Source organism: Chroicocephalus ridibundus, chromosome 15 (assembly GCF_963924245.1).
Source record: "Chroicocephalus ridibundus chromosome 15, bChrRid1.1, whole genome shotgun sequence".
NCBI lineage: Eukaryota > Metazoa > Chordata > Aves > Charadriiformes > Laridae > Chroicocephalus > Chroicocephalus ridibundus.
In genome coordinates this window covers 5,715,775-5,743,228 of record NC_086298.1, presented here as the reverse complement: position 1 = coordinate 5,743,228, position 27,454 = coordinate 5,715,775, and the positions used below count along the sequence as shown (strand labels likewise).

Here is a 27,454-nt window from a genome sequence, read left to right as displayed (position 1 = left end):
GAGGCAGAACCCAAACGTTCTGCAGGGACATGCTGTTTGTCATTATTTTATACATTATTTTTCCTTCCAAACACCCAAACCCTCTGCTGATGTCCTTTCCTTTTTTTTTGTTCCAATGCTGTGTTTTTCTGCTTGCGTAAGCTGTGAAAAATCAGAACTTTAGTCAACTGGAGCATTGCTTTTGAGTGACCTTCTTACTAAAAGAGGTGATTTTTGGGGGTGGAGAGTGTAGAGTTTTTCACTTGTGTTTTTTTAGTGGTTGTTTAGGTATGGGAAGATGTGCCTGGAAGCACCAGGGTTTGCCACAGCGTAGAAAAATCTGAGTTTGGTCAGATCTACTGGGAAGGAAAACTGGGCAGAAAGGCAGATGGGGCGGTGTTCGAGGGCTGGGGAGGAGGGAGGCGTACTGGAGCGACTGGGTTAACTGGGAGGGAGCCCCGACTGTGAGTCACCGGGCAGCGGGCAAAGCGTGGCCGTGGGTGACGTCTCCCGACGTCTCGCTGCATGGAGCGAGCCAAGGAACGCCCGGGGAGCTGCAGGTGAGATGCTCCCAGTCATGAGGGAGAACGAGATGGAGCTCATGCGCGTCGTGAGCCGTCCCACCCCGCCCCACCCCGACGTGCACGGACCCAGAAATGGCAGAGAACCTCCCTGGCTTCACCTCTTCGTCACCATTTTACAGCCTTGTGGGAGATGCGGATCCTCAGGCATTTAGAGGAGGCAGCATAGGGCAAAATTGGGAGGAAGACTTGGGGGAGGAGGACTGATGTGAACAGAGAGCCCTCTGTATTTCTCTTCCCTGCTCGGTGGGGTTTGCTGCAGCTGGAGATGACCTCTGGGCATTTAAAAAGAGGAAAATTAGGTCAGTTGTCTGTGTTGTAGGGCTGGGGGCAGCAGTATGGCTGCGAGATGGGCAGCCTCCTGCGTGGCGATGTGTACGGGAAAGTGAAGGGGGATGCAAAATCCGGCGGGGCAAACGCCCCCGTGGTTAAAGCGTTAAAGCGGGGCGGCTGCAGGTGGCAGAAGGACGGGGCTGGACACATCTCTTGTTTGTCTGCGGCCGGGGTGGATGGTGGAGGTACCTGGGGCGGATGCTGGAGGTCCCTGGGCTGTGGGTACCCGGGTGCGTCCCTGTGGCGGGGTCTGTCCCCATGGGTGGGACAGCCCCTTCGGCATTGCAAGGAGATGTGCCTGTGAATCCAGGAATGAGCTTTTTGGCTCTTGTGGGTGCAACGTTAGGTCTGGAGCTCTGTGGCTGGTGTCTACCTGCCGCCTTGTCCCGGGAGGGGTGGTGCGTGTCCCTCCAGCCCTGCGGCCGATCAGTCCCTGCTCGGGGTGCGACACCCAGGCGTTGCCCAACGCCAGCAACCGCCTTCTGTTCTGCTGACATTAAAAATACTGTAAGCTGATCTGTTTATGTATTTATTTATTTATTTTCCAAAGCGCCAGCGCAACTCCCAACTCGCACGAGTTAATTCCTGCGTGCTGGCTTAAGAAGGAAAAAAAAAAATAAAAATAGACGGCTGTTCAGATGGGTCTCTGAGTAAAACAGCGGCGTAATGCTGGACTTTGACCCTTTTTGAGGGCGGCTGATGGGAGAGGCAGACTGCCCGCAGGCTGAGCTCGGGGCACGCAAACCGTGCCTGAGAGGTTTCAATCAGCTCACCCAGGCTTTTGTAAAACCGCCTTCTCAAGCACCACCATACGATGATTATTAGTATTATTTCTAAGCGTGCTCGATGGCTGGCCAGATGGCACACCCAAGCACGCTGTTTATTAACTAGACCTCAAACGCAGACCATCAAATAAAAATAAAAAAAAAATCCCTTTCCCGAGGCAGGCAGTTGATTTTGGGAGTGAACATTGACCTGACATGCTGTCGCTACGAATGGCCTCCACGGCCGCTAATCAAAGGTCTGGTTTAGTGGTGTTTTAAATTTGATTATCTGGGGAGATCCACACAGGTCCCCCTCTGGGATGGCAGAGGGTTCCCGAGCTCTGCTTTGGGTGATCTTTTTCGGTTAGGTGACGAGCTGTGTTTAGTGGAGCTGGAGCTTGCTGTGGGGCTGGATGCGATCCTGGGCTGCTCGGGGAGGGCTGGACACATCTCGGGGAGGGAGAGTGAGATGTCCCTGTTGCGGTAACGCCTAGAAACCTCAGATGAAACCACATTTCCCTGGGTTGGATGCTGTGCCGATGCTTGCTAAAGATAGCTGTGGCCTGGAAGTGTTCATAGTCCATAGAGGAAGGGTGGAGAAAGAAGCTGAAGTTCCAAGGGCCATGGTCACGGTCACGGGGTAGCGGAGAACGAGGACGGTGACTCATTAGGGTGCTCCCGCTGCAAAGCTCCGGGGACGGTGCCTGGGAGGGGGACGGTGCCTGGTGGTGGCCTCAGCCCATGGTGATGTGACCCCAACCGGGAGCTGCCCCTGACCAGCTGCATCTCTCACCATCTTTTGGGCACCTGGCATCAAAAGCTGTATTGGCCATCTGTCTGTCCTCCTCCAAGGCAGCAAGAACCTGGTGGAGGAGGCGAAGGTGAAGGAGATGCTGCTGGAGAAGATCACCACCCCCAGGGTGGCCAGCCTGCATCTCCCAGGCTTGCACCCCTGGGCATTTATTTGTCTTTTTTTTCCTTTATGTGAGCAGAGTCTTCTGCCTGGGCTCTCATCTTCATTCCCTGGGCACGGAGCTGAGCCTGAGGCAGCAGAGGTGGCCTGGGGGGGACGGTGGTCTCCATCCCTCCCAGCCAGGGCAGCGGTGGCAGCGCTGGGGCTCCTCGCAGTGTTCCTGCAGCCCCCCGCACACCGCAGGCAGCCCCGGGAAGCGCAGGGCGAGGGGAAAAGGGGTTTGGGTCGGGGGAAGCCTTTCCCTGCTGCAGAGCAGCCATCGGCCGCGGAGCCGCACAGCCGCACAGACACAGCTATTTAAGTGCAGGCGGAAATAATTTCCCTGTGTAAACCCTGTCCTCTGGCTGGTGGATTTAAAGGAGCAGGAAGAGGCAGTGCGTGGTACCCTCCTGGTGAGCCGATTTCAAATGACTCTGCATTTTTTTTTTATTTATTTACTTTTACCTTGCCAGCAGCACTGGCCGTCCCCACACTGGGCTGCAAACGTGGGTGAAAACTGGCCGAGGGGAGCCCGGTGCATCCCAGCGCTCGGGGGCCACCGGCTCGTCCCCTGTGTGCCAGTGCAGGGAGAGAGAGGTGATTTACCCTGATTTGCCTCTTGCAAGGCATTTAATTCGAGGTTTTCCTAGCCCAGCACGTAGCATATTGTGGCTTTTCGACGAAGCGTGGCCCCGCAGCCACAGGGACGGCATCTTTCGCCCACGAGCAGCCCGCAATTTGGGATGTGAAGGGAGGAGGAGGAGGAGGGCTGCGAAGCAGAGAAGGTGCGATGAGACGCCGCTGCCTGGCAGAAGGGTTCATCCCTCCATTCCCTGTTTCCCTGGGAGATTTTGTGTTTTAAACTAACTTATACGTGTTTTAGGGAAGACAGGGTGATGCACCCTTCATCTCCTGTTGCACTGATGACACCTGTGCTAGGGAGCGAGGGGAGAGCTGCGGCCACGGTGGGGTGTTGGAGGATTGCCGCGTGATTTTAGCTAATCCTGAGTGAACCACCTAAACTGGCTTTGTTTTTTCCAGTTCCCTTAAAAAGCTCTAAAGGAAACACACTTAATATGCCATCATTGCCCCTACTGAAACACGATGCATGTTAAATTGGGGTCTGTGGATCAATGTAAGCGGCTCCCTCTGCCTGTGCCTCAGTTTCCCCCCAAGCAGAAGGGCGATGGGAAGCAGAGTGCTTCTTGGAGGTGACGTTGGCCTTGGTTCGTGCCCTGTCCTGAAACACGCTGCCCGAGTGTGCAGGGCTCTGCTCCTTCGCTGGCTGAGCTGCCTTTCCGTGCTGCAGGCTGGGAGACGGCTCTGCCGCGGGTAATCCCGGCTCACGCCGCAGGGTCTGCGTAGGTCATGTTAGAGAGAGCTCCCGTCTCTCATTTCCATTTAAATAAAAAAGGGGAAAAAAAGATAAAGCATGCCTATAAACGCCAAAGTGTTAATTCAGAGATGTTTTGCCCCCTCAAGGGGGTCTCCTGCTTTGTGTTCGCAATAAAAAGAATTCAGGCAGAGCATCCCTTGGAGCGCTCATGGCTGTCCCCGGCAGCGGGGATGCTGTGTGCTGGGCAGTCGCCATCGCTGTGTGCCGCCTTTGTCCTGGGCTTCTCTTTGGAGAGGCTGCTCTCGTGGCCCAGGCTCACATGGATTTGCAAGAGCATCGCTGGTGAGAGTAAGGTCAGCAGCACCCGACGGTGCTCTTTGTTGAGGTCTTTGAATAAGGGCTGGGGTTTCTGGAGGAGCCCGGGAAGCCGGGCAGGGAGAGCCGCTGGCTGGGTTTGCAGAGGTGGTGGGATGGGAAAAGATGGAAAGAGATCGTGGAAGGGGAGAAGCGATAAGGAACATGGGACCTGATGGCGTTGGGAAGCACCCTGGTGGGTCACTGACGAGACCCACCGTGAGCATCATGCGGCCTGAAGCTACACGGGGCAGAGTGTGCTAGTCAGAAGATGCAGATCCATTGAAATTCAAGGCTTTCGTGGAGCTTCACCAGCCTGGGCAGGAGGGGTTTGAGATGAGAGAGACCTGGTGTTCCCAGGGCTTCTGTCCATCCCCACCCCAGGAGGCTGTTTGGGGGAAGGCAGTGGAGTTCTCATTTTTCCTAGAGAAAAATCTTCATTTTCTGCCTTCAGAGTGCCATCACGCTTCTGAAATGCCTTGTCTTTGCGTGGGAACTGTACGTCCATCCTGCTGTATTTTAGCAGTGCAGCAAACCACATCGGGCACTGCTCCCCTTCGGAGAGAAGACCTTGGGAGCCCAACTTCTCAAGGACTTATTTTTTTAAAAATCAAACGAAAATCAGACCAAAAAACCACCCTTTTCCCCTATTTTAAAAAGACTGTTCTCCCTTTTATAGATTGGCTGAGCAGAAGCGGTGGCTCATTATCTCCCAGTAATGCCTTGTCAGCATCAGTCTGCAGAGAACAGATTTTTCTTTTTTTTGTAGCGGAAATTGTTACATGTGGACGTCATAAAAGCAGAAGAATACCCCGTTAGAGTGTATTTTTCTGTGTGCTTTAATTATCTACACCTCTCTCCTATTGCAGACTTTTATATCCTTTACATCCGATTAGCTCTCCTCTTCTCCTCCCCCCGCAAGCAGGTAAATATTGTACCTGCACCCATTTTCATTGGGTTGCAGACAGGGATGGGAAATGAATGAGTGACTGGACACAGCGGCGGCGAAAGGTAGATTGTTATCATCTCCCCTACAATAATTGTGGCTTCTCAGAAATCCTGTTATTTTGTCGATTTTCCAGCCAGCTTTGCCGTTCCCGTCTTGCCTGTTGCAGACTTGCTGCTCTGGTAAATGTTGACTGCTCTCAAAAAAAAAAAAAAATATTGGCACAACTTTTTAAGGTCTTATGGCTGAATTCTGGCTTGGGGAGGTGGTGCCCAGCCTGGGTTCAGGCGGTGCTTGTTGCCTGTGGCTTTTTCTGCTGCCTGCGAGGAGGCATCAGGAGAGACCTGGGGGATGGAGGGACTATATTGGGCAAAACAGTGTGTCCAGCATGGACAAGGGCCATGATCAAGGGCCACGAAGATGATCCGAGGGCTGGAGCACCTCTGCTGTGAGGACAGGCTGAGTGAGTTGGGGTTGTCCAGCCTGGAGAAGAGAAGGCTCCGGGGAGACCTTATAGCGGCCTTCCAGTACCAAAGGGGCTCCAGGAAAGATGTGGAGGGACTCTGGATCAGGGAGTGTAATGATAGGATGAGGGGTAATGGCTTCAAACTGAAAGAGGGGAGATTTAGATTGGATGTCAGGAAGAAGTTCTTTGCTGTGAGGGTGGTGAGACACTGGAACAGGTTGCCCAGGGAGGTTGTGGCTGCCCCATCCCTGGAGGGGTTCAAGGCCAGGCTGGATGAGGCTTTGAGCAGCCTGGTCTGGTGGGAGGTGTCCCTGCCCAGGGCAGGAGGGTTGGAAATAGATGATCTTTAAGGTCCCTTCCAACCCGAACCATTCTATGATTCTATGACTAGTCCCGTCTCCCGCCCTTCCCCATCCATGTGTCCTCCTCCGTGTCGAGGTTGCCCATCCCATCCCCATATTGCTGTGATCTCCAGGGGATGCTCTGCGAAGCTGGGACCCACCGTTTGGGGTTGAGATTTTGCGGTCAGTTAGGCTTTTCCTGCTCCTCCTCGTGCCAAACTGTAGAGGACCCCATTCAATGTCACTCTATGGGGCCATCCTGCTCTTCCCATCGCTTCCACCCTCCCCAGCCACTGAGGTCCTGGGGGGGGCACCTGGAGGAGACATCCCAGCCCCGGGCTGGAGATCCCTGGCCTTCCCAGCAGCGTGGGGCAGCCTTGTTGGGGGAGAGGGGGCCGTGGGGGCGGTGGTGGCCAGACAAGGTCGCCCTTTGACATTTACAGAACAGCCTTTCAGAGCTGTGAAGTGTCCCCCGCTCCTGTTGAGGGCTGCCATATAGACGGACGCCGTGCCCCGGCACAAAGCGAGGAATGCGGCGCACAATGGCCCAATGTTTGCCGCAATAAAGCCCCACTTCTTCTGCCCTCCACAAAGGCAGCTCTGAGCGGGGCGCGGGGCACGGCCCCCGTCCCACCAACCCTTCCACCAACGCCTTTCGGCCCCGACGTGGGGCTTTTTCCTGCTCTCTGCATCCCCACGTGCTGATACTCAAATTAATTGACCCAAAGGAAAATCAACACGTGGGTTACGAGGGTTCACGGTTTGCTCGGGGTGAGTGTTAACAGCGTTGGTTTTCCATGGAAGCGTCTCGGGGCGTTTAGCTTTCAAGTGTTAACTTTTCTACGTTGCCCAGAAAAACGTTGAGAGAGATTTATCCCCTGGCTGCTGTCAGACATCACAGAAAATCAGCACAAAAGGAGCTGGGCTCGCTGGAGAAACGCACCATTTTTAGCGACATCTCTTCTGAATCCTCCTCATCTTGTGCACCATCCTTTTGTCTTGTTCCGTCAAAGTGTGACAAAGCCCTTTCATGAGGCTTGTTTTACAGATGCTCGTAGTTCAGCAGCGCATTTTGCCTCATTCAGAGGGAGCGTTGTGATTGCTGTTAATTGTCTGTGTTCCAGGACCGGTTCCGGGCCCTGCTGGGCGAGTGATGGGTCGGGGAAGGGCTGGCGGGAGCCCTCTCTTTCCTCTTTCCCAGGGCGGCACAGCCCCTCACCGGCTCCTCTGGGGACGGTCCTGGCGAGTGAGGTGGCCCTGGGAGACGCTGTGGTGGGAGGGGGGAGCGGATGGATGCTCTGCGCTTCAAGGGGAAGATGGTAAATGTATTTCGTAAAGCTCTCCTTCCAAGCCATGGGGGGTTTTTGCTTGGCTCATTCACATGGTATGGCCTGGTTTGAGACCCAAAACTTCCCAGTCTTGTGTGTTTTTAAAATAAAGGCACAAAAGCGCGGTGCTGGACCCTTTTGGCTGGCTCTGCCGTGCTGGGGCAGTCCCTGGGCTCTCAATGGCAGCTGGGCATCCAGGTTTTTCTGGCAGCTGGGAAAACACTCAGAATGAATTTCTGCCTGCCCTCCTCCTTGGGGGGGAAAAAAAAAAGAAAAGAAGAAAATAAATGATTAGAGCTTGCTAAGGGTTTTCTGTTACACCATGAAACCGTGCACAGCATGGTTCTGAACAGCCCTTAAGGCTATGGTCCTCCGTCTTCCCATCCATCTTGTGTCTGTCATGTCCCTGCCAACCTAAGGGTGTTCCTGTGGAGTGGAGACCCATCACAGATGCAACTGCACCTTGCCATCTCTCTGGCATCACAGATATTTTAATGCTTTTTTTTTTTCCTCTTCTTGCGATGAGGCCTGAGGTTCCCGTGCTGTCCTCTGCCGAGCGAGCGGGGTTTGGGCATTGCCCAAGCTCCCAGGCGGAGCCCGTCCCGCCCATGTGTCCTTCCCTGGCCATCGAACCTGGCAGAAGATGACCCGCAGGATGTTATGCAGCTTTGGGCCAAGCATGAGATGGGATTTTGGAGGTGTTTACCTGTTCTCTGTTCCCTGCTCCTACAATGGTTCCAAGTAGGGTCAAAACTCTCTGTAATCCTCCTGTTTAACAGCACCCGGAGGATGGCAGGGCGTTGGACTAGATGATCTCCAGAGGTCCCTTCCTGATGACAGAATCATTCTGTGATTGTGTGAATGCACGGTGGGGGGGTCTCTGTTGTGTTCCCGTAACTTCGGTAGCTGTAAAGCTTCAGTCCCCTGTAAAATCCCACCACGGGAACGGTTTGTTGCCACTGGCAGCACAAGTCACTTGGTGGGTGGTGGGATTTCCGGCATCCTGGGCCGGTTCCCCTGGGGTGCAGCAGAAGTGCAATCAGCCTGGCTTTTGCAGACATGTTTTGGGGTGTAGGCTGTTGCCCTTTGCCCAGTCATAGAATCATAGAATGGTTTAGGTTGGAAGGGACCTTAAAGATCATCTGTTTTCAACGCCCTGCCGTGGTCAGGGACACCTCCCACTAGACCAGCAATATTTGAAGATGCTGGGGGGGCTGGAGCCCCTCTGCTGTGGGGACAGGCTGAGAGAGTTGGGGGGTTCAGCCTGGAGAAAAGAAGGCTCCGGGGAGAGCTTTGAGCCCCTTCCAGTCCCTAAAGGGACTCCAGGAAAAATGGGGGGGGGACTCTGGATCAGGGAGGGGAGCAATAGGACAAGGGGTGATGGTTTTAAACTGAAAGAGGGGAGATTTAGATTGGGTATTAGGAAGAAATTTCTCACTCTGAGGGTGGTGAGCCCCTGGCCCAGGTTGCCCAGAGAAGCTGTGGCTGCCCCATCCCTGGAGGGGTTCAAGGCCAGGTTGGACGGGGCTTGGAGCAACCTGGGCTGGTGGGTGGTGTCCCTGCCCAGGGCAGGGGGGTGGAAGCAGATGATCTTTAAGGTCCCTTCCAGCCCAAACTATTCTATGATTCTATGATATTTGGCTTTTCTTTACACCCCCTCCCCAGTGTCTGCTGGCATGGCTGCATCCTGCCGGCGGGTGCCGTACAGCCCTGGGCTGTCACCCTGCAGGCATCACCACAGCAGCTCCTAAGGCATAACGTGGAGCTCAAGGGCTGAGGGGCATTAGATGCACCCCAGGGGGGTCCCTAACCTGGCGCAGCCCTCGCCCCCCGAGGGTCAGATCCCTCGGCGTTGGATCCAAGCCTTGCACGGGGTCTGGTTAATCACTGCCTGCTCCTTCTGCCACCACCTCCCGTGCTGGTGATGTTTTTAATCATTAGGAAATGTATATAAAGTTGATGAATGGTGTGATGGTGATATCCACTACCTACATGGTCTTTCAAGTAAGTATATTCGTAAAAATCCAGTAGAAACCCAGGCTGGCAGGAGGCTTTTGTTACTGGCAGTCTGGTTTTGTCCCAACACATCCTTCCATCAGTTCTTTTGTGAGGGCTAAAAATTGGCTGGCTTCAGTGGAGTTAATAATCATCTGCAATGGAGTTGAGCAATTGATGTTGCTGCATCAAAATGTTTCCCTCTTCCCTTCCCCCTCCTTCCCCCCCACTTCCCCCCAAAAAAAGAAATTCCTGGCTGATACTCAAAATCCAGTTCAGTTCTCACTGTGCAAGTATTAAACTGTGGGTCTTTTCTTTCAAGTTTCTGGATTTTTATGGGCACAATCGGTCTGTTAACAGGACTTTTTTTTTTTTTTGTGGTTTCAATGCATTTATATCATTGACCTTTGCTTTAAAAAGTGTCTGACAGTCTTTACTGGGCTGGAGCTATGAAAAGGAGTGTTGTAAGGGGGCTTTATTCTATGGAAGCAATGACCACAGGCAAAGCTTTATATTTGCTGAGTGATTTAATTCTTGCACATGCAGAACTTGGCTCTGTGCCATGTGTAACATGTTGAGAAAAGGTCTGCTTGAGAGGCATTAAAACCAAACTTTCCAAACCCGTCTTTTTTTTTGCTTTATTTTCTTTTTTTTTTTTTTTAAATAGCTTGCTTTCCTGTTATTTTTTTTAAGCTAACGAGTGAAACGAAGGGAATGCTGCCCCAAAATGCTGCATTGAGCTCTATCGGAGTCATGGGGGAAATAAACCTCCTTTAAAGAAATGAAGAGGGAGTCTGGATGGCAGGGTGGGGAGGAAGAGGAGGGTGTCATTAAGACAAAGGCTTGATGGAGGGACAGGAGAGCGTAAAACAGAGCACCCTGGGCTCCAGGAGGAAGCCTGGGAGGGTGAAGGTAATACAGCTCTAAGGCTTGGTCCTGTAAAGTCCTATTCATAGGGCACATCCCCAGAAGATGTGTTTTCAGGCTAAATATCAGATTCCTCCCCAAATTAGTTGCTTTTCCCTGCTTGGCTCTGCCCGCTTACGGGAATATCTGTCTGGTAGCGGTCAGAAGCAAATAAAAACAAACTGCTTTTTGTTTGCTCTTATTTTAAACACTGTGACAACACTTGGATTAATGTCAGGTCTTGTGAAAAGCTCTTTAAAAGTCAAACATACTGAGCTGCTTAACAGCATCCCTTCGAATCCTGCATCTGCCTGCTGCAATTCCAGATAATGGTCTGGAGAGCAAGGAAACATCGTATTTCTTTTTCCTTCTTGTAATCAGCCCATTAAATATGCCTGAAGTTTCATATTCTGGAACTATTTAATTGTGGAGCCACTTGGGCTGAGTTCCGTATTTTGGTGGCCGTTAAGTATTTCCTCTTCCTTTGGCAAGCAAACCATCAACAGAAATACTAAATGATGTTAATTTCTACCAGAAGCGATGTCTTCCCCAAAACATCGCTATCTACTGCATTTTAATTAAGAACACCGCACCGACAGCGCATCCAGCCGTTTGGAGCCTCTATTCCTTTTCATCAGCAGATCTTTCTAGGGGCTTTTAGAAGCAAATTGTGCGTCGTTCGCCCTTCCCCAGGAGAAGCGAGGGAGAACAATAGATTATCTTTGTTGCAGGCACACCGGACCCTGAAATGCTGTATTTAAAAAGTGTATGAATGGGGTGGAGGTTATACAGCAGGAGAGCGAAGCCGGGGTGCGTCCAGCGGTGTGCCGGGGGTGGGAGGGGGGCTCCGTGAATGGTACCTGCCTCGTCCGCTGCAGCTGCAAATAAATCCATCACCTGGAAGAGACCAAATCCCGATTATTTGGATGCTGTGCTGGCTTCCCCGTGCCGCACGCAGGGGCTGAGGTTTCCTCGGGGCTGTGGGAGATGGGGAGAGGCACCGCTGCGCTCTCGTCCTGGGCTCGGCCGTTAGCAGATCCCACGTTTTCAGGTGGGATGAGCCGTAGCTGGCAGTCGCCGTGCCGGGGCGGTGATGGGAAACAGCATTTTATCCATTCCTGTCATTTCTCTGAGAGTTGAGCCTAAATGCTGCTAGTATATAAAGTCGCTTATGAAAGCGATAGGCTTGAAGCCTCTATGTGGAAAGATGGGCATGGAAAGCCAAAGGAATGAGGGTAACTCCTGCTTTTTATAGCCTCCTGCTATTTCCTCATGCCAACCAACACCGATACCCTCTATTTTAGCTGCGGAGCTCCACCCGCCGCGCAGCGGCCTCGAGCCCAAGTAAACAGGGTTCGTTATAGGGGAAACCACTGGGGAAGGGAAAACCCGCTCTTGGCTTTCCCTGGCTCCTGCGGGGTAGGAGAAGTGGACTGGGGAGAGGGGCTTTGCCTGGGTGGCCGTGGGGGTGTTGCGTGGAAGGGATAAACAGGATGGTGGAGGAGAAGCGGAGGGCAAGCAGGGAATTGTCCACTTGCCCGAAAATCTGGGAGATGCTGCTCAACACCGATACGGAGGTGAGGTGATTATCCATGTGGGTGCCCTTTTATCATTCAAGCGTAGGGAGCACAAGCGTCCCAGTGTCCTGCAGGACCCGGGGCTGGTGCGTGATGAAGCCGGGACAGGAGAGGGGCTGTTGGAGCATCTCCTGGGGGCTGATGCATGGGGATGGCTTTGGGCCATGGCTTTCCAGAATGGGTGATGATTTCTTGTGCCCAGCTGGAAATTGCTGCCAGGGCAACCGGTTTTGCAGGGACTCAGCCTTTCTGGAACTCACCATCACTTTTTGGAAACTGTTGCCCCCCATGGGTTTCCCATCCCGCTTCCAGCAGGAGTTTCTGTGCAGAGTTCCTGGCTTTGGAAGGGGAGTACGAAACACTGACCGCAGGTTTGGACTTTGGATGCCTCCCAGCACATCCAGATTTCACCGTTTGTTTCTCTCTGTGCAGCTCTGGGAAATGCCAGTGTAAAGATGGTGTCACGGGCCTGAAGTGTGACCAGTGCAGTGATGGATACTACAGGTTTAACGAAACCGCCTGCGAGCCGTGCCAGTGCAACAACCACTCCAAAACCTGCAACAGCTCAACAGGTAACTCCTCCTGTCACCATGGTGGGTGCAGACTTTGTCTCTGCTCCTCTGTCTCTGTTTTTTGCCATTTTCATTCAGCAGACTTCTGCCTTCATCCTCTTCCATCTGCATCTTTATGCCTTGAGTACCCACAATCTTTAGCTTAAAACCAAATTTAAAATGCAGGGCAAGGTTGGAGCTCGTCCTCTTCCCAAGGAAGTCAATAAAGGCTGCGTTATTTACCCCAGGCTGCAGTGCAGAGCCTTTATTCTGCAGTCTCTATCGGAAATCAGTGCTCTATTGTTCTCTGCACTTACACAAATACACAACACGGGCTTTTAAGGAGCTTTTGTTTAACTGCTGTTTACCTGGAAACATATACTGTGCTGGCACTGACGTAAGGTGGCTGTTATTGCCACAGATAACATGATTAATGCTGGAAAAAACTGGCACCACCTAATTAATTTTTGCCCACTTTTTATAAAATTTGCCTTGTTCATTTTCCTTGATGGTTTCTTTGGCCGGTCCTCGCTCACACAGATGCTGATGGAGTGCAAACGTCGAAGCACCTGTGCTTGAACAGCTTATGGGAGGGCAGGGGGAGAACTCAATTGCTTTCCCATCTCCGCTGAAAGGAGAGATCCCGGAGGAGCCATGTTACGTGAATCAAACAAAAGAGCAAAATCCAAATTCACACTGCAAAATCCAAATTCTCATCAAAACTTCCCGGCTGAAATGCAAGTTCTGTAGTATTTATGCAGGAGCTGAGAAAGGAGCAATAATTTAAAAAAAAAAAATAAAAATGTTGCAGGGTTTTTGCATAGCTGGCAGAGAGACAGAGTTCATCAAATACGGTATTTCTGGGCAATTTCTGCACCGGTGTCTGTTCCCTCGTGGCCTGTGTGCTTTGCAGAGGAACGGGCGGCCGCGGTGCTGACTCTGCCCAGCCAGTGCCCTGGTCCTGCCTGGATGAATTATTGCATTCATTCCTACCCTGAACTTCTTGTGCTTATGTCCTACGAATACTGAAGGATCTAAGATTGTATGTAACGCTGTGCGCGCATCAGCTGCGTTACGGATTTGGAGCCGGGTGTGTGGGTTTTGTGAAGGAGGAAGATAATCTGCTTTTCCTTTTTCTCTCTCGATGTTTCCCCCGCTCTTGATTTAAAAAAAAAAACAACAACCCGACAAACCCAAACCCGGGGCAGACCTTGCCCCCGGGACGGGGCTGTTGAGGCACTGCTTCTGCTGGGGCTGTCAGCGCCCACTGCAAAGAAAGACCCTCTTTTTGGTTAATGAGCTATTGTTGATTTGACAAAAATCCCTTTTTTAAAAAATTTTCCTCCATCTGCTTTATTTGCTGCTGGGGGTGGGGGAACCCAAACAAAACCCGAACAGAGAACAGTCAATTAAAAATTAGATCCGACATCCAATAAGTAACGCACTCAGCCTGCTCTGGAGACTGCACTTTGTGTGACCTCCCCAGCTTTCCATCAACTCTGTGTAGTCTTTGTCAAATTTTCAAGGTTTCTTTTGCATTAATGCTGTACTTCGGGCTCCCTCTGCCGGCTCTGCCACCATCTCCGCCCGGCCTCCCTCTGCCCAGGACGAATATCTAAAATTACTGGGCTGGAAATTGGGCAGCCCGCGCTCCCCAGGCGACCCTTCCTTCCACACCACCCTTGTGCCACGGGTTGTGTCTCTGCAAGGCGTTTGGTTGCATCTGCCCAGCTGAGGTACAGTGAGGCCTGATCCTTCCCGAGGGCATTATCAGGTTGGGAAGTGCTATTAATTATTAAGGCTTTCCGCAGCGATACCCGACGGCAAGCCCATGCGGGCTTTGCGTGGCTGAGCGACTCGCTGACTCATTGGAAACGCAGCCATTTTGCGGGGTCAGTGTAGATAAATGGGAGTAATTTCCGCCGATGGGAAAGACATTGGTCCTGAAATGACCGAGACTGTACAGAAAACGCAGGTGGGATCCCAGATTTATACCACCATTAATGCCTGCAGGGCACGGTTCAAGGCACCCTCGGTGCTGATGGGGCAGGTTGACCTTCCTCGAGCCGGTCTGTCCCAGGCGTCCCGCTGGAGCTGCTGATGGAGGTTTTCGATTGGAGAAACCGAGCCCAGCAGATCATCTTCCTGTCTAACCCTGACATCTCTCCCACAAAAACCACCGGCTCGTGTCTGACAAGCTTGTTGGGTGAAGAGCAAACAGCGTGTGGGAGGTGACGCCGTGCGAGCGTCCTTGCTCATCGGGGAGCTGCCAGCCCCTCCGTGCCGGGGAATCGGCCACTTCCCTAGAGCTGCCAGGGTTTGCTTCCCATCCCGGCGCGAGGATCGGCTCCAAGGACACGCCGGGCTTGCTCAGGGATGCTCAGCTGCAGAGTCATCGCTCTGGAAAGAGAAGAGAAGGAGCCATGCAGCGTGTTGGCCTTGCAAGGGAGCCAAACTCCTCCAATATTAATAAGAAAATCTGCTGGGTTTTTTTTCACAGTCAGCATTAACCTAATTCCGGATTTTTTCTGTGGTTAATGTTGATATGAGACTTTTCCATACCCCCTCAGCAGTGCTAGATTAGCTCAGTGCCTCTCTTCTCTGTGCTTATATACGCAGTGAATAAATGCTCTGTGCCGCCCGGGTTTGCTCGAAGGTGGCTGTTGCCTTTTCAGAGTCTCGTACACGGGATTTAATCAAATAAGCTCCCCTCGGGTCACTGCCACCTCGACGAGGAGCCTGCGGAATTACAGGATGTTCCTGTTGATGGATGGGCTTTTGACAGAGGCTGCGTTTTTATAACTAGGGAGATTTTTCTTCCTCTGGTCACAATAGTATCAAAATGCAATTTAGAGGGCCATTAGGACACAGGCTCTGCTACGACACAGCACGTCGATTTTCTGATTCAGGGGCTTCCCCAGGAAGGGGGGGTAGCTGCCGTGAACCCCCGGTTCTCCTCTGTTTCTCCGGGAAGGTCAGTGATTGCTGCTGCCTCGTGTCCGTAGCGAACGTTCCTCCTGGGATGGGGACGGAGGAGCTGGAGCCACAGTGGTGGGATGGAGCCGTCTGCCCCCAGAGCACGACGGTGGCTCTTCCTTACCCCCGACCACCAGCTCTGTGGTGGCTGCACACAAAAAAGGGCAAAGGCATAAACTGGAGGGACTCCCTCGTGGGAGCGAGGGATTTGAAGCATCAGGATCCCGTCTCACTGGCACAGATGCGAACCAAAGCCCCTTTCCTTGAGGACCATTTAATATCAGTAGCATGTGTTTACCTGCACTGACCTATTTAAAGTGATGAGCTGTGGGTATCTCTGCTGGGGCTACCTACTTTTTCACATTATGTGTGTGTGTGGAGGGGGGGGAGGGGGGGCGACTGTCAGAAGGTCATAAGAGGCCAGGATCACGTTTTGGCCGGAGGGCATCCAAAAATCACCTGTGAGCTGTGAGAATTGAGAGCGCTCCGTGCAGATTCTTGCTCCAAATGTTCTGCTCCAGTTCCTGCCGCTGAACGGCTGCTTGTGCTCCTGCCCCTTCCCCAGGGACCTGCCTGCAGTGCCAGGACAACACGGAGGGAGACCACTGCGAGCTCTGCAAGGAGGGCTTCTACAGAAGCCCCCACGCTGCCCACGCCTGCCACCACTGCCCGTGCTCCACCGTGGCATCGACCGGCACCTGCCGAATACGTAAGGCTTTCATTTTTGGTCTAATTCCTCAGATATTCTATGATTCTGTGATAATGCGTGTAGCTCTTTTCAATTAAATTGCCGCTCATCAGCCTTGCAAGGTGGTTTATAGCCCGTGACTCTCCTCTTTGTGGGAACCCGGGCACTTTGCTGGAAGCGGCGCCTGCCACCATGTGTCCCTGGTGCTCGTGTTGCCTCTTGTGAGAGCAGCTGGGCAGCGGAGGGCATCAGAAACGCTTTGCGACAGGCTGCAGCCCGCTCTGAAGAGCCCGTAAAGGTTTGTAGAGAGAAACTGCTGGGCTTGTGACAGCCAGGAGAGGTACAGGAGATGCCCAGCAGTGCCACGCAGCCACCCATGCCTCCCTGAACCCTCTTCTGAACCCTGGGGCTCCAAACAGAGACTCCCCAATCCTCCTGCTCTATTTTGATGTAACCAAGAGAAGTCATAGCTGTAATAAATATATGTAAGACTTTTTTTGGTATTTCCTTAATCAGTTTTGCAGTGAAGCCACCCCTGGCTTCATGTAGGCCAAGAAGTTGCAGATTGCTGACATCCCTGATGTAGTTCCAGCTGTTTTCGGAAATTGGCCGTTTGAGATGGAAATGTTCAGGAGTAAGAATCTGTTTGCTTAGCAACGTGCTAAGCGTGTTCTCTGATGCTGGTAGGAGGCATCAGAAACCCCCCCCAAGCTTTTTTCCCCCTAGAAACAGAAAATGCTGCAGTTCAAAAGTTATATTTTCAGCTTAAAATTTGAGGTTGGTTGATACTCGCTGGCTGCTGGTATTTGTCACGGTGACTTGTGGTCAGGCCCCACAGAACAGATCCCACAGCGGGTGTTTCTCTGCAAGGGGCCGTGGCACGTACCCAGTTTCTTTCTGTGTTCTTTAGATCCCGGTGAAACTGCCCCGAGGTGTGACAAATGCAGAACGGGGTACACCGGCCCGAACTGCAATCGGTGTGACAACGGCTACTACAACTCCGACAGCATCTGCGTGAGGTGTAAATGCAACGGGAACGTGGACCCCGCGCGGTCACCCAGCGTCTGCAAGCCGGAGAGCGGGGAGTGCCTCGGCTGCCTGTACCACACCGCGGGCTTTCACTGCGAGGAGTGCGAGGACGGCTACGTCCGAGACCCCGAGGGCACCAACTGCACCAAGAAAGGTAAAAGCTCCTCCTCAAACCAGCGTCGCAGCTCGCTGGGCGGCTCAGGTGGGCGCAAGCTGCCTGAAGGCCGGGGAGGGAATATTGGCAATTGTTCATACTGGTTTCGATTCATCCGGCCTGTGGTACAGGGGAGAAACCAGACCTTTGTAACACGTTGGTGCTACTGGCCTTGAAATCTGTGGGTCAGAGGTAGCTCTGTAACCACCCTCATTCCCAGACTGTGGCAGGCACCTCTAGTGAACAAGCTGGAAAACAAACGCTATTTGTAGTGTAGGTTTTCAGATTTCCACTGCTTGATACACTTGATCTCCTAGTGCCTAGTGGATTGTCCGTATCGACTAGTCCATTCAATAGCACTGTCTAGTTCCCTAGGAAGGGTGTTTATAATAAACTTTGTCACTCCTTATACTCTGCAAACAGTAACTACTCGGGCCAAGTTTGGATATTCTTATTTTTTTTTCTTTCTAAGTGAGGAAGCCAAAGCTCGGAGAGGTGAGATCCAAAATTGTACATAGAGTCAACACCAGAATTTTCTGGTACCCGCTCTGAGGGTCTCTCATCAGTCTTCAGTCCAAATCCGAGACGGTGCATGCAGTATCTCAGGCGCAAACTAGCTCTGGTACTTAGAAAGGCTACTGCATAGCGGCAGGACTCGTAGTAAAGTGGGAGAAAACGGTTCTTGAGTTGCTCCTTCAGTGGTTATCAGGAGGTTGGTCCGCAAGGTGGATCTCCAGCTCCATGCATGGAAACATTACCGATCTTATGGATTAGATAAGAGAAGCCAGAGTTCAGGAAAGTATCTGGGCCCAAATTCATCCTTGTCACCGACAGAGATTTAATTCAGATCTTCCATTAGGAGCTAATGTGGTTTTCACTCCCATGCTGCTCTCCGGAGGTGTAATCACAGAGTCCTTCTCTGCGCGGGGAGATGATCAATACAAAAAAGTTGAATGCTCATTAGCTGTAACCGAGCCGTTACAGGGCTGGAAATGGCAGTTTTGCATCGGGTCATCCATTATCTCCCCCTGCACAGCTCTGTCTTTGTGCAAAGAGCTACGTGACCTTGCTCCATTAAAATCCATATGTATGGCTCTGCTTGTGTACTTGCAGTTTTCACCATTCGTTTTAATTTCCTGGCATCGTTACAGGCAATTCCTGATGTGGGGAAAGACTGTCCTCTTTCAAAGGGACTGGGACATGCTCTTCTCACTTTCCTGTTTCCGTGACACCTGTTTTAACCCTTTCTTACCAAGCAATTAAAAAGGCGTACTGTTTCTTTCCAGTTTCTTACACACAATTTGCCTAAAAATAATTGACATGGTGAGGTACTGTGCATTAACTAGTTTTAGGTTAAGATTTTCATAAACTGATAGTGCATTTGAGTGGCTTCTAGAGTGAAACCATCACCCAGACTCTAAGTTGTCGCAGTTGAAATAAGACAGCGTGTTTTGTTACAGCCTGGGCAAAGCTAAACCCAACCTCAAGTATCCAAAGGGGCTGCTCAGCGTCTTAAACCTGATCAAGATTTTGCTGCTTTCAAGGCTGATGGAGAGAATATTCCAAGGAGGAGTGGGATGACCAAAGTCAGTAGTTTCCGACCCTGGGGTGGATGGTGAGGCATAGCAGCAAGGACTTAGTGATGCAGCGTGGCACCATGCCACCCAGCCGAGCGTCGCAGCCGTCCCCGGGAGCCGGCGCGTGGGCTGCTGGCGCGGCCCTGGCTCCTGCCGGTGCTCGTTCATGGCAGGAGGCAGCAGAAGCTTTGCAGAGACTTCATTTCAATCGAGCAGCTGGAGATGACGCTCACGTCAAAGCTGCCAAAGCGGCCCATTGACTGAACAGCTGCGGCTCTCAAGGAGCTGCTTTAGGACATCTGGAGGGTTGGCACGGCCCTGGCGAGCGGAAAAAGGCATCGCTGTGTGTATCATGGCCCAGAAGCGACAGTCCACGGTCAGAGCATGGCACTATTTCACCATGACGTTACCGGCAGCTCCAGGAAATGTTTTCACCCATGTCCCCCCTGCCAGCACTTAGCTGATGCTGACTCACAAATAAAGCCCAGAAAAGTCCTGTTTCCTTGCTGGTGAATCAGCCATTGTCTCTGCTCTGCTTTTTTTCTAATTATAGCTACTGGCAGGGTTTGCCAAGAACTGAGTATTGATGAAGGAATTTGGAAAGGATGACTGAATTCCTCATGCCCTTCTCCCAGAGCTGTATCCAGGAACCTCTTGCTCCTGTCACGTCGCTTCCTACTGCAAAATTCTGCCTGTTAGCCCATAGAGAAATTCCTGCTGGCATTCGGCATCCTGAACATCCTTATCAACCTAAGGCAGGACCTGCAGAGAACAGAGGAGCTGCTGCAGGGAGGGACTCTGAGTAGGAGCCTAAATGAGATGTGTGATGCGCCCTCCAGAGGAGTTTCTTTCTCCACTGCCTGAACCTGGAACGTGACAGCCCAAAGTTAACTCGTGGGAGTTCCCCCGAGGGCCCGTGGCAGGAGACGAGCTGAGTATTTCCAGCTCCTGTTGCCATTGGAGATGCAACTTAGTGCAAAATTAGTCCTTCGGAAGTGACTCTCCTCCTCAGTCGTAATTAGTAGATGTTCTCTTCAGGAGAGCTGGATCAATACAGCACGGCCCCATCAGCTGTAACTGCTGCAGCTGTAAGTGGGTTGAAAATGAAGTTGCATTTCTGATAGCAGAAAGAGAAATGGAAGAGAGAAGTGCAGAGAGTCCTGTGGAGCAATAGGTGTAGAGAACATTTTGCTCAATTGAGGCTTCAGCTTCTGGAGGGTTCCTGCTGCCTGGACTTGGGAATCTAAAATAGATCAGGTTCTTCCCGTGAAGAAAATGCTTTATTAGTTACATTTGGGAGCCTAATACTCAGGCTGTTCTGGTGCTTTCTGAGGTCTACAGCTCAACCGGTCAGAAGAAGGCGTAATGAATTTGCATCCCACTTACGAGATCTCCAGTGTTAACTTGTCACCGACTCCAGGGTCTGAGAAGGGAGTTATCCCATGTCTGCTGGAAGCAAGGCAGGTTCCTGGCTATTTTGTGCCTGGGAACAGGCTGCAGAGGAAGATGGACCATGTGGCACGGTCCAGTAGTTCCCATGTTCTCATCCTTCTTGTGCAGATGTATGCCAGCAGCTGAAACCAAAACAGGATCCAAACTGGCTTCTGCTGGGTTCAAAAGCTTCATAAGAACATCCACAGTCTCTTTTTGTTGTGATTTGATTACCTTCTGCTTCTGGGTACGCAGACTGGGGGTTTCCGTGAGATTTGCGCATGACGTCTGCATTCAAATGCAGAATTGGGGTTATTTTGTACTTTTAGCAGTGTAAATATTGAAACACGTTGCTAAACACTATGACAGTGGAATAGTCATACTTCATTTTTTAATTTTTTATCTTCTAGCACGGGTAAGGCAGAAATAATAATATTGTGAACATAGTGATGTAGTGACTGTGAAAGGTTTAAGCTCCTGGAGTCGCTGTGTCCTCCCAGCCTGATTGTGCAGCCCACGTAGATGAGTGAAACTCTGCCTTCCTTAGGTTCGAAGTCCAAACTTTGGCTGAGCTCCGTAAAGCCCCGTTTTCACAGGCTGAATATGAGCTGGACTGGGTGCCTTGCCTTCGTCATGAGTATCTAACACTGAATCTTGCCTACTGCACCCATCTATCCATCACCACTTTTCATAGGAATGCTGCAGGCAACAAGCACTTATTTATAAGCATTAATATATCACTTATAAATAAGAATTAGAAAAAACCAAACCCAACCCTGCTAACCATTTTTGTAAACTATTTTGAAAAATTACCAGCTTTAGCAGTGTAGACTTAATTGCCGTAATAACTGTGATATAAATGTCAAATCTCTGATGTTTGTGTTTGATTCCAACATAGCATATTTGTATTGATCATTTTTTATTTGTTCTGCAGAAGCCACTCTCGGCCCAGAAACAAGGGAGTTTACAACTTCTGCTCCAAATGCCAGCAAGGCGACATCATTTTCAACGGCAGTGATAAACAGTACGTTGTCACCAACAACTATACAGACCGTATTTCCCATAAGTTCCTCTGACAATAGCACCTCTGCTTTCGCAGATGTTTCGTGGACTCAGTTTAACATAATTATTTTGACAGTTATCATCATTGTTGTGGTCCTACTAATGGGCTTTGTGGGTGCTGTCTACATGTACCGTGAGTATCAAAACAGAAAACTTAACGCTCCTTTTTGGACCATTGAACTCAAGGAGGACAACATCAGTTTTAGCAGCTACCACGACAGCATACCCAACGCTGATGTTTCTGGGCTGCTGGAAGATGATGGGAATGAAGTTGCACCGAACGGACAGCTAACGCTGACGACTCCCATGCATAATTTTAAAGCTTAGAAGAAATGATCCAGCTATTCCAAAGTTGGCTTAAAAAAGTTAACAGGGCTTGTTGAAGGGGTATCGGGATCCGTGCCAAGGCTCCACGCAGAGGAATTTGCTCTTCAGGTACTCTTAATGCTGGGCATGCCGTAGCTTGCAGGTGAACAGAAAAAAGTGTAGTAGATCCGAATTTCAGGTAATACGGTGAAATGCATTCAGTGTCCTGTTCTCCATGCAGATCCATAGAATTCACTGTTGTTAAAGACTTGATTATGCTGATCTGAAAATATTTTTTTTTGGTGAAGAGGCGGTGGGGTGAGAAAGCAGTACCCCAGGATTAATCAGGAGCTACTTGATTTCCAGCCAACCTAACACTTACGTTCGCATCCTTTAGTCTGAAAAGTAGCTCATGAATTCGCAGTGGATTTTCAGGAAAGACCTTTGCAAAGGCTTCATATCAGTTCCTGATAGAAAGCTGTTTGAAAAGGAGGACAAAAAAAGGGAAATAATTGTTCACTGTACGACCAAAAGGCAGGTAGAGGAGTGAGTTGCACACTTGAAAAAAGTCACCATTAGCAGTTTCCACTAAACAGGGAAACACAAAAAAAAAAAATCATGAAAATATTGGAGTTAGGGAAAAGACTAAACTTTTCCCTTTCTGAGTATTTATACAGGGTGATGATGCTATTAAAACATAGCAATCCATTTTTTTTTTCTAGAAGGAGTTAATGAACTTGTATAGTTTCTGTGCAAGGGAAGACGACAAGACATCTCAGGGTTGCCGTGTAAAAATAAAAGCTAGGCTTAATACCCTACCCTGATAGAAATGGTGTGTTCTGTATATAAAATGTAATATATCTTCTTGGGATTGTATTTGTAATTATTTGTAAAAAAAGACAACCAACCAACCAAAAAAACCCCAACAACAAAACCATGAACCCCTCCCCAACCTCCCCTATTCCCTAAGTCATATTTTATCATCTAGATTTTAATTGTACAGCGGTTAGTGGCGTTGTTTAAAAAGAAAAAAAAATGAGGATTGTTTAAAATACTGTAAATTAGATGGCAATATTGTTGGAGCTGGGACTCTGGCAAACACCGACTGCTTAAAGCTTTTCTTCTAGTGTCATTGAATAACTTTCTTTTTTAGGGAAAATGTGAGTGCTCCCTACTTGCATCTGCCAGATCTTCCCATTCTTTTCAATACAGAGTGAACCCAGTGTCGCCATAACTAGGGCCTAGTCGGTGTCCAAAAATCAGATGTACCATTCTGTTACTTGCTTTTAAGTCTTCATACAAAATGCAAATACACTGTCATGAGTGCACTGAGAGCCTGGTCTCGATGGCCGAGTTTTTCCGAAGCGGCTGCTCATCACGTGGATGGATTTCGTGCCACCTCTCCCATGCTGACGCGGTGACGGGGGACATGCCGGAGGGCTGAGCGCAGCCTCCTGGCCTCTTGAAGGGCAAAAGCGAAAATCTCCTGGATTTGGGTGAAAACGGCTTTCAGCCGAAGAGCTCGCAGGAGCCGATCTGCGCTTCTAGGCTTAAAAGCTCAAAGCGCATGGATGCTTGCAGGAAATGTATGTAGCACAAGTTGGTGGTGGGGAATTGGCCATTAAAAAAAAACTATGGGGGACTTTAGGTTTTACCGATTCCCCTGGTTTTTGTGGGGGGCTGGCGGACTGTTAGCAGAGGGAGAAAAACTCATGGGCAGCACAGCAGAGGGAGGTTGCGCTATGGAGCTCCTCGCTGGTACCCGCAGCCTGCATGTGCCTGCCTCGAGGCGGGCACCGTGCCCTCCCCGTGCCGGGCAGCCGCCAGGGCCGACCCGTGAAAATCGATGCCATTACATTTAAGCAGGGCGTGAAACAAATATTTCACCTGACTCCTGACCAACCTCAGAACTAAAGCTGCATTGCTGTGCCCTTTGGTGCTTCGCAAGCGATTGATGCTGAGGATAAATGAAGTACCTGCTAAAGGTCAGCAGGAGCTGACTGATGCATCCTCAGAGCCAGGCAAAAATAAATATTTCTCAAGATGAGAAATGGTAGGAAGAATGTGGTAATTATTTATTTGCTTTCTGGTGCTGCATGGAGGCTTTTCTTATCATTGGAGACTTTGGGGGGTGGGAGGGGGGGAATAGGTGCTTTAAACGCATGCACAAAGATGCCATTTCTGCCTCAAAAGCTTGCTGCTTGATTTAAAGATGAGGCACGGCAAGTGAGAAGGAAAATAGTCGAGGATGAGCAAGGGTAGAATGGTCCCATGGTTTAGGAAATAAACTTGGCTGATGTCATTCAGAGCAATGTTACTTTTAGTTATAAAACGGGGGAGGACTGGAGGAGAAAATCTGGATATTGCTAATCCTCGAGTTACTCATCAAACTTTTAAAGAGCAGAATAGTGACGAAACAAAATTTCCTAAAAATTGTCATTATTTAGCAGTGCTGATTTAGCGATATACTTGCACTTGGTCACTTCATGGGGCGGGGAAAGGTAATTTAGGAAGCGTTAGCTTCTGGGGCTAATGCTGGCAGGCAAAGTGAAGGCCAGATTTTTCACTTTAATGTTTCCAAAATATTTTACATCTTTTCATCTTTGCCACAGAATGCTTCTTCCTCAAATTTTGGTATGACTGTAGGCTGCTTTGTAACAGGAATAGGCTTTGATTTTTCTCACATTGTAGAAATACTGACCATCTGCAAAACCAGAGGGTGAGTTGAGATGCTGAGCCCTCCTGCTGCAGCGCAGGAGGTGTTTGCATCTGGGCTGCTTCTGACCTCCAAGTTGCTTCAAGGCTTTGTGTTTGAGCCCCGGGTTTGGAAAGAGGAGGAGGTCAGGACGCCTTACAGTCTGCGAGGGAGGGCAGTACAGCTGTGCTGTTGTCTATGGGTCGCACATCTGGACGAAGCGATCCAGACGGGTGCCATAGATGTGATGGGAAGCTTGGCTGGGCAAGGGGGACCTGGCTGCCCGGGTTTGCACAGCAGAGGAAAGCACAGGATGTTCTTTAGCAGGGACTGGAGCACAGCAGGCATGTGGCACTGGGACAATGCTTGTCAGATGGCAGAATGACTCAGTAGGAAAAAAACAGCCATCTCCAGCCAACCAGGCCTTTGGCATAGAGGAACGACATGTATAAAAGGAGATTGATGCCTCAGCAAAGAAAGAATAAACAGCTTCTTGTTCGACTTTGGTGATGTGAGATTGGATCCTCCTTCCTCTCTCCATCAATCACGCAGCTGGCCCCTGGGCACCACGGGAGGTGAGGAAGAAGCTGAGCTAGTTATATCTCCAGTCAGCTTAGGTTGGCTTTGTATTTTGAGGGGGTGCAGAGCTAAAAAACCTGTGCCAGGGTACCAAAGGCCACCAGGACCACCGACCTGCCACATGTTATAACTTGTCATGAAGCTTCCCAGATGTTGAGGTTTACCCTACACCATGTTGGGGTATAGGCAGGTAACTCAGAAATCAACTTACCGGGCTGCGTTGAGGCCCAACTCAGAAGCGAGCAAGACAAGGGGAAGGCATCTTGGTGCCTTCTACGGCTGATGTGGCAATGCAGATACACATAGCTTTCCTGAAGGGCCACCATGCATCACCTTCTAACTGGGCATGCCGCTGCCTGGCTGTCATGGAGAAATGCAGGTGATGGCATGGTACGGTAGCTGTAGAGCATAGAGAAGGTACGACAAGGCAGGTGAGGGCTGGGGGAAGGCGGGAAACGAGCTCTGAAGGCACAGTCCTCAGGGTCGTGAGGGCCCTGTGGACCCAGCTGGTCTGGACAGGGCAAGTCCAGTTCCACAGTCAAGTAACTGAAGGCAAGAGGATATAACAGAGCGGATAAAGGGCAAGAAGCAATGACGTGCCAAAGGCACGGGGCAGCCCGGACGGCTCACAACGTAGGAGAGCATTTGGTAAGCACAGAGTGCAACAGACATGCAAAAAAGCGATTGGGTTAATGTGGATAGATGATCTCGAATCTTATGAACCACTGTAGCTAGAAATAACTGCATGGAGCGCTAGCCCTGGGGAGCTGTCAGGAGATGTCATCCATTGGAATGATAATTCCCTTGGAGCAGGCTGAGCAAACGAAGCACGCTGGAAGCCATTTGTGAAAGAGGGGTGGATGTATTCAGCATCCTTCAGGTACCCTGGGCCAGTTAACCGCTGCTACACAGCGGCTTTAGCTCAAATGTGACAGGCAATGGAAATGCGGCAGGAAGTTTGCACAGTCTCCTTTAAATAAAGGATACAAGATTGAATCCTAAAAATATGTTTCTCTTTAAAGTGAAGTTTTAAAATGAGCTCCCACAGGACTCTGCTCTTCGTGTGTCAGAGGAATGGATTAAAATAAGAAAAATGTGGGCCTTACAAGTTGTACTTGCTCCCAATTGAAACCCATCAGTCTTACTACACATCCAAATAAGGCGTCTCCTAAGCATAGGCTATGCTTACAAATGCATTTCTAAAAAAAAAAAAAAGTGTATGATTTGAATATATGTCAGAATTTATACAGAAGAATGTTATTTAAAATGAATAAAAATAAATGTATATAATTTGTATCTATGCCACTTGGATTTTTGAATTTGTTTTTTGTTCATTGTGGTTCAGCAGGAGTCTTCCCACTGATAGCAACCAGAGCTGCATTGAAACCTAAAGGATTGAATCTGATCTCATCCCAGTAATGATATTTGTTCCAAGAGAATTATTCCCTCATTATACCCCTGTATGCGAGATGAGAACCCTGGCACAAAAATGTTTTTTAACATCAGATATTCATAAGTACAGTTGACATTCTGTGTCAGATAATCCATCTAAAAAATGAGCCCTATAATCTCCTATGTCTGTTTATTAACCGTTCCAGCTTTCAGCTACTTTCATTAACATGTTTGGTAGCCGGACAGTCAATGCCTATTTCCCCGTTATTGTCTGTAATACCCACATAGACATATTTTGTCAGAGATGTATGCAGTCATTAGAAATGAAACGTACAGAGCAAAGCTAGAAATTGGAAGAGGATATTGTATCAGGTTTTTCTTCATCACCACAATGGGTCTTTCAAAGGAATTTATGTTACCAGATACTCTGAATCCACATCTGTGGCGTCAATAGATTTGAACAGTTCTGGTCGTGTCTGCAAAAGGACGTATGGAAAACTTGCATTTCTTTCTCACTTGTCAGTGTTAGGAAACTCATTTTTTTGGCACAGAAGCAAATGCAAATGCTAAAGGCTAGTTTTTCCTGCTGAATGTTATGTCTAACTCTTCGGCCCTTATTAAGCAAAGAACGGGGAGAGGTAAGTCAGCATCATTAAATGAGCATTCAAACTAAGTGTTCATTCCAATGCTTAACTAAGCCAGAGCTATATAAGCGGGGGCCACACTAGTGAAACTCCAGGGAGTTTATTGAGACCTGATTTGCATTAGCAGAACAGTTTGATTGTGTATGACTTAGCTTAGGAGGAATTTTGCTCAGAACCATAACAATGCTGAGCCGGGTACCCAGATTAGGGACTTGAGTACAGAGTGGCAAAGAGGACGCGTGCTCAGCTCACGGCGACGTCCGTGCCGTCCTCCTCAGGCCCACCATCACACTTCAGCCACAGCACACAGCAGCTGCCTTTCATCCTGCTCCTTGGGAGTTTGTGGTCACCTCATCCATACCATTACACTACCATAAGTATTTCTTTCCTAGACTCCCTTCATCACTTTGTTTCGGAGTTGGTAGGATCTCGGCTGCCTTGTAAAGTAGAAAGGCGTTGTTCCAAATCAGCTTCTTGGTACGAGGATTTAGCGTAATCTCCCCAAATGTGCC

The 27,454-nt window shown here is 50.0% G+C and overlaps 1 protein-coding gene across 1 annotated transcript in view; it reads left to right on the top strand.

Annotated features, from left to right (window-relative positions):
• Positions 1 to 26,211, top strand: part of MEGF9 (multiple EGF like domains 9) — a 57,108-nt gene extending 30,897 nt beyond the window's left edge. Inside the window, exons 3-6 of the mRNA XM_063353238.1 lie at positions 12,291 to 12,430; positions 15,951 to 16,094; positions 16,984 to 17,256; positions 21,199 to 26,211. Coding sequence (XP_063209308.1) covers positions 12,291 to 12,430; positions 15,951 to 16,094; positions 16,984 to 17,256; positions 21,199 to 21,653 — 1,012 coding nt within the window. The 3' untranslated portion in view covers positions 21,654 to 26,211. The remainder of the gene's footprint in view (positions 1 to 12,290; positions 12,431 to 15,950; positions 16,095 to 16,983; positions 17,257 to 21,198) is intronic.
• Positions 26,212 to 27,454: the final 1,243 nt, after the last annotated feature.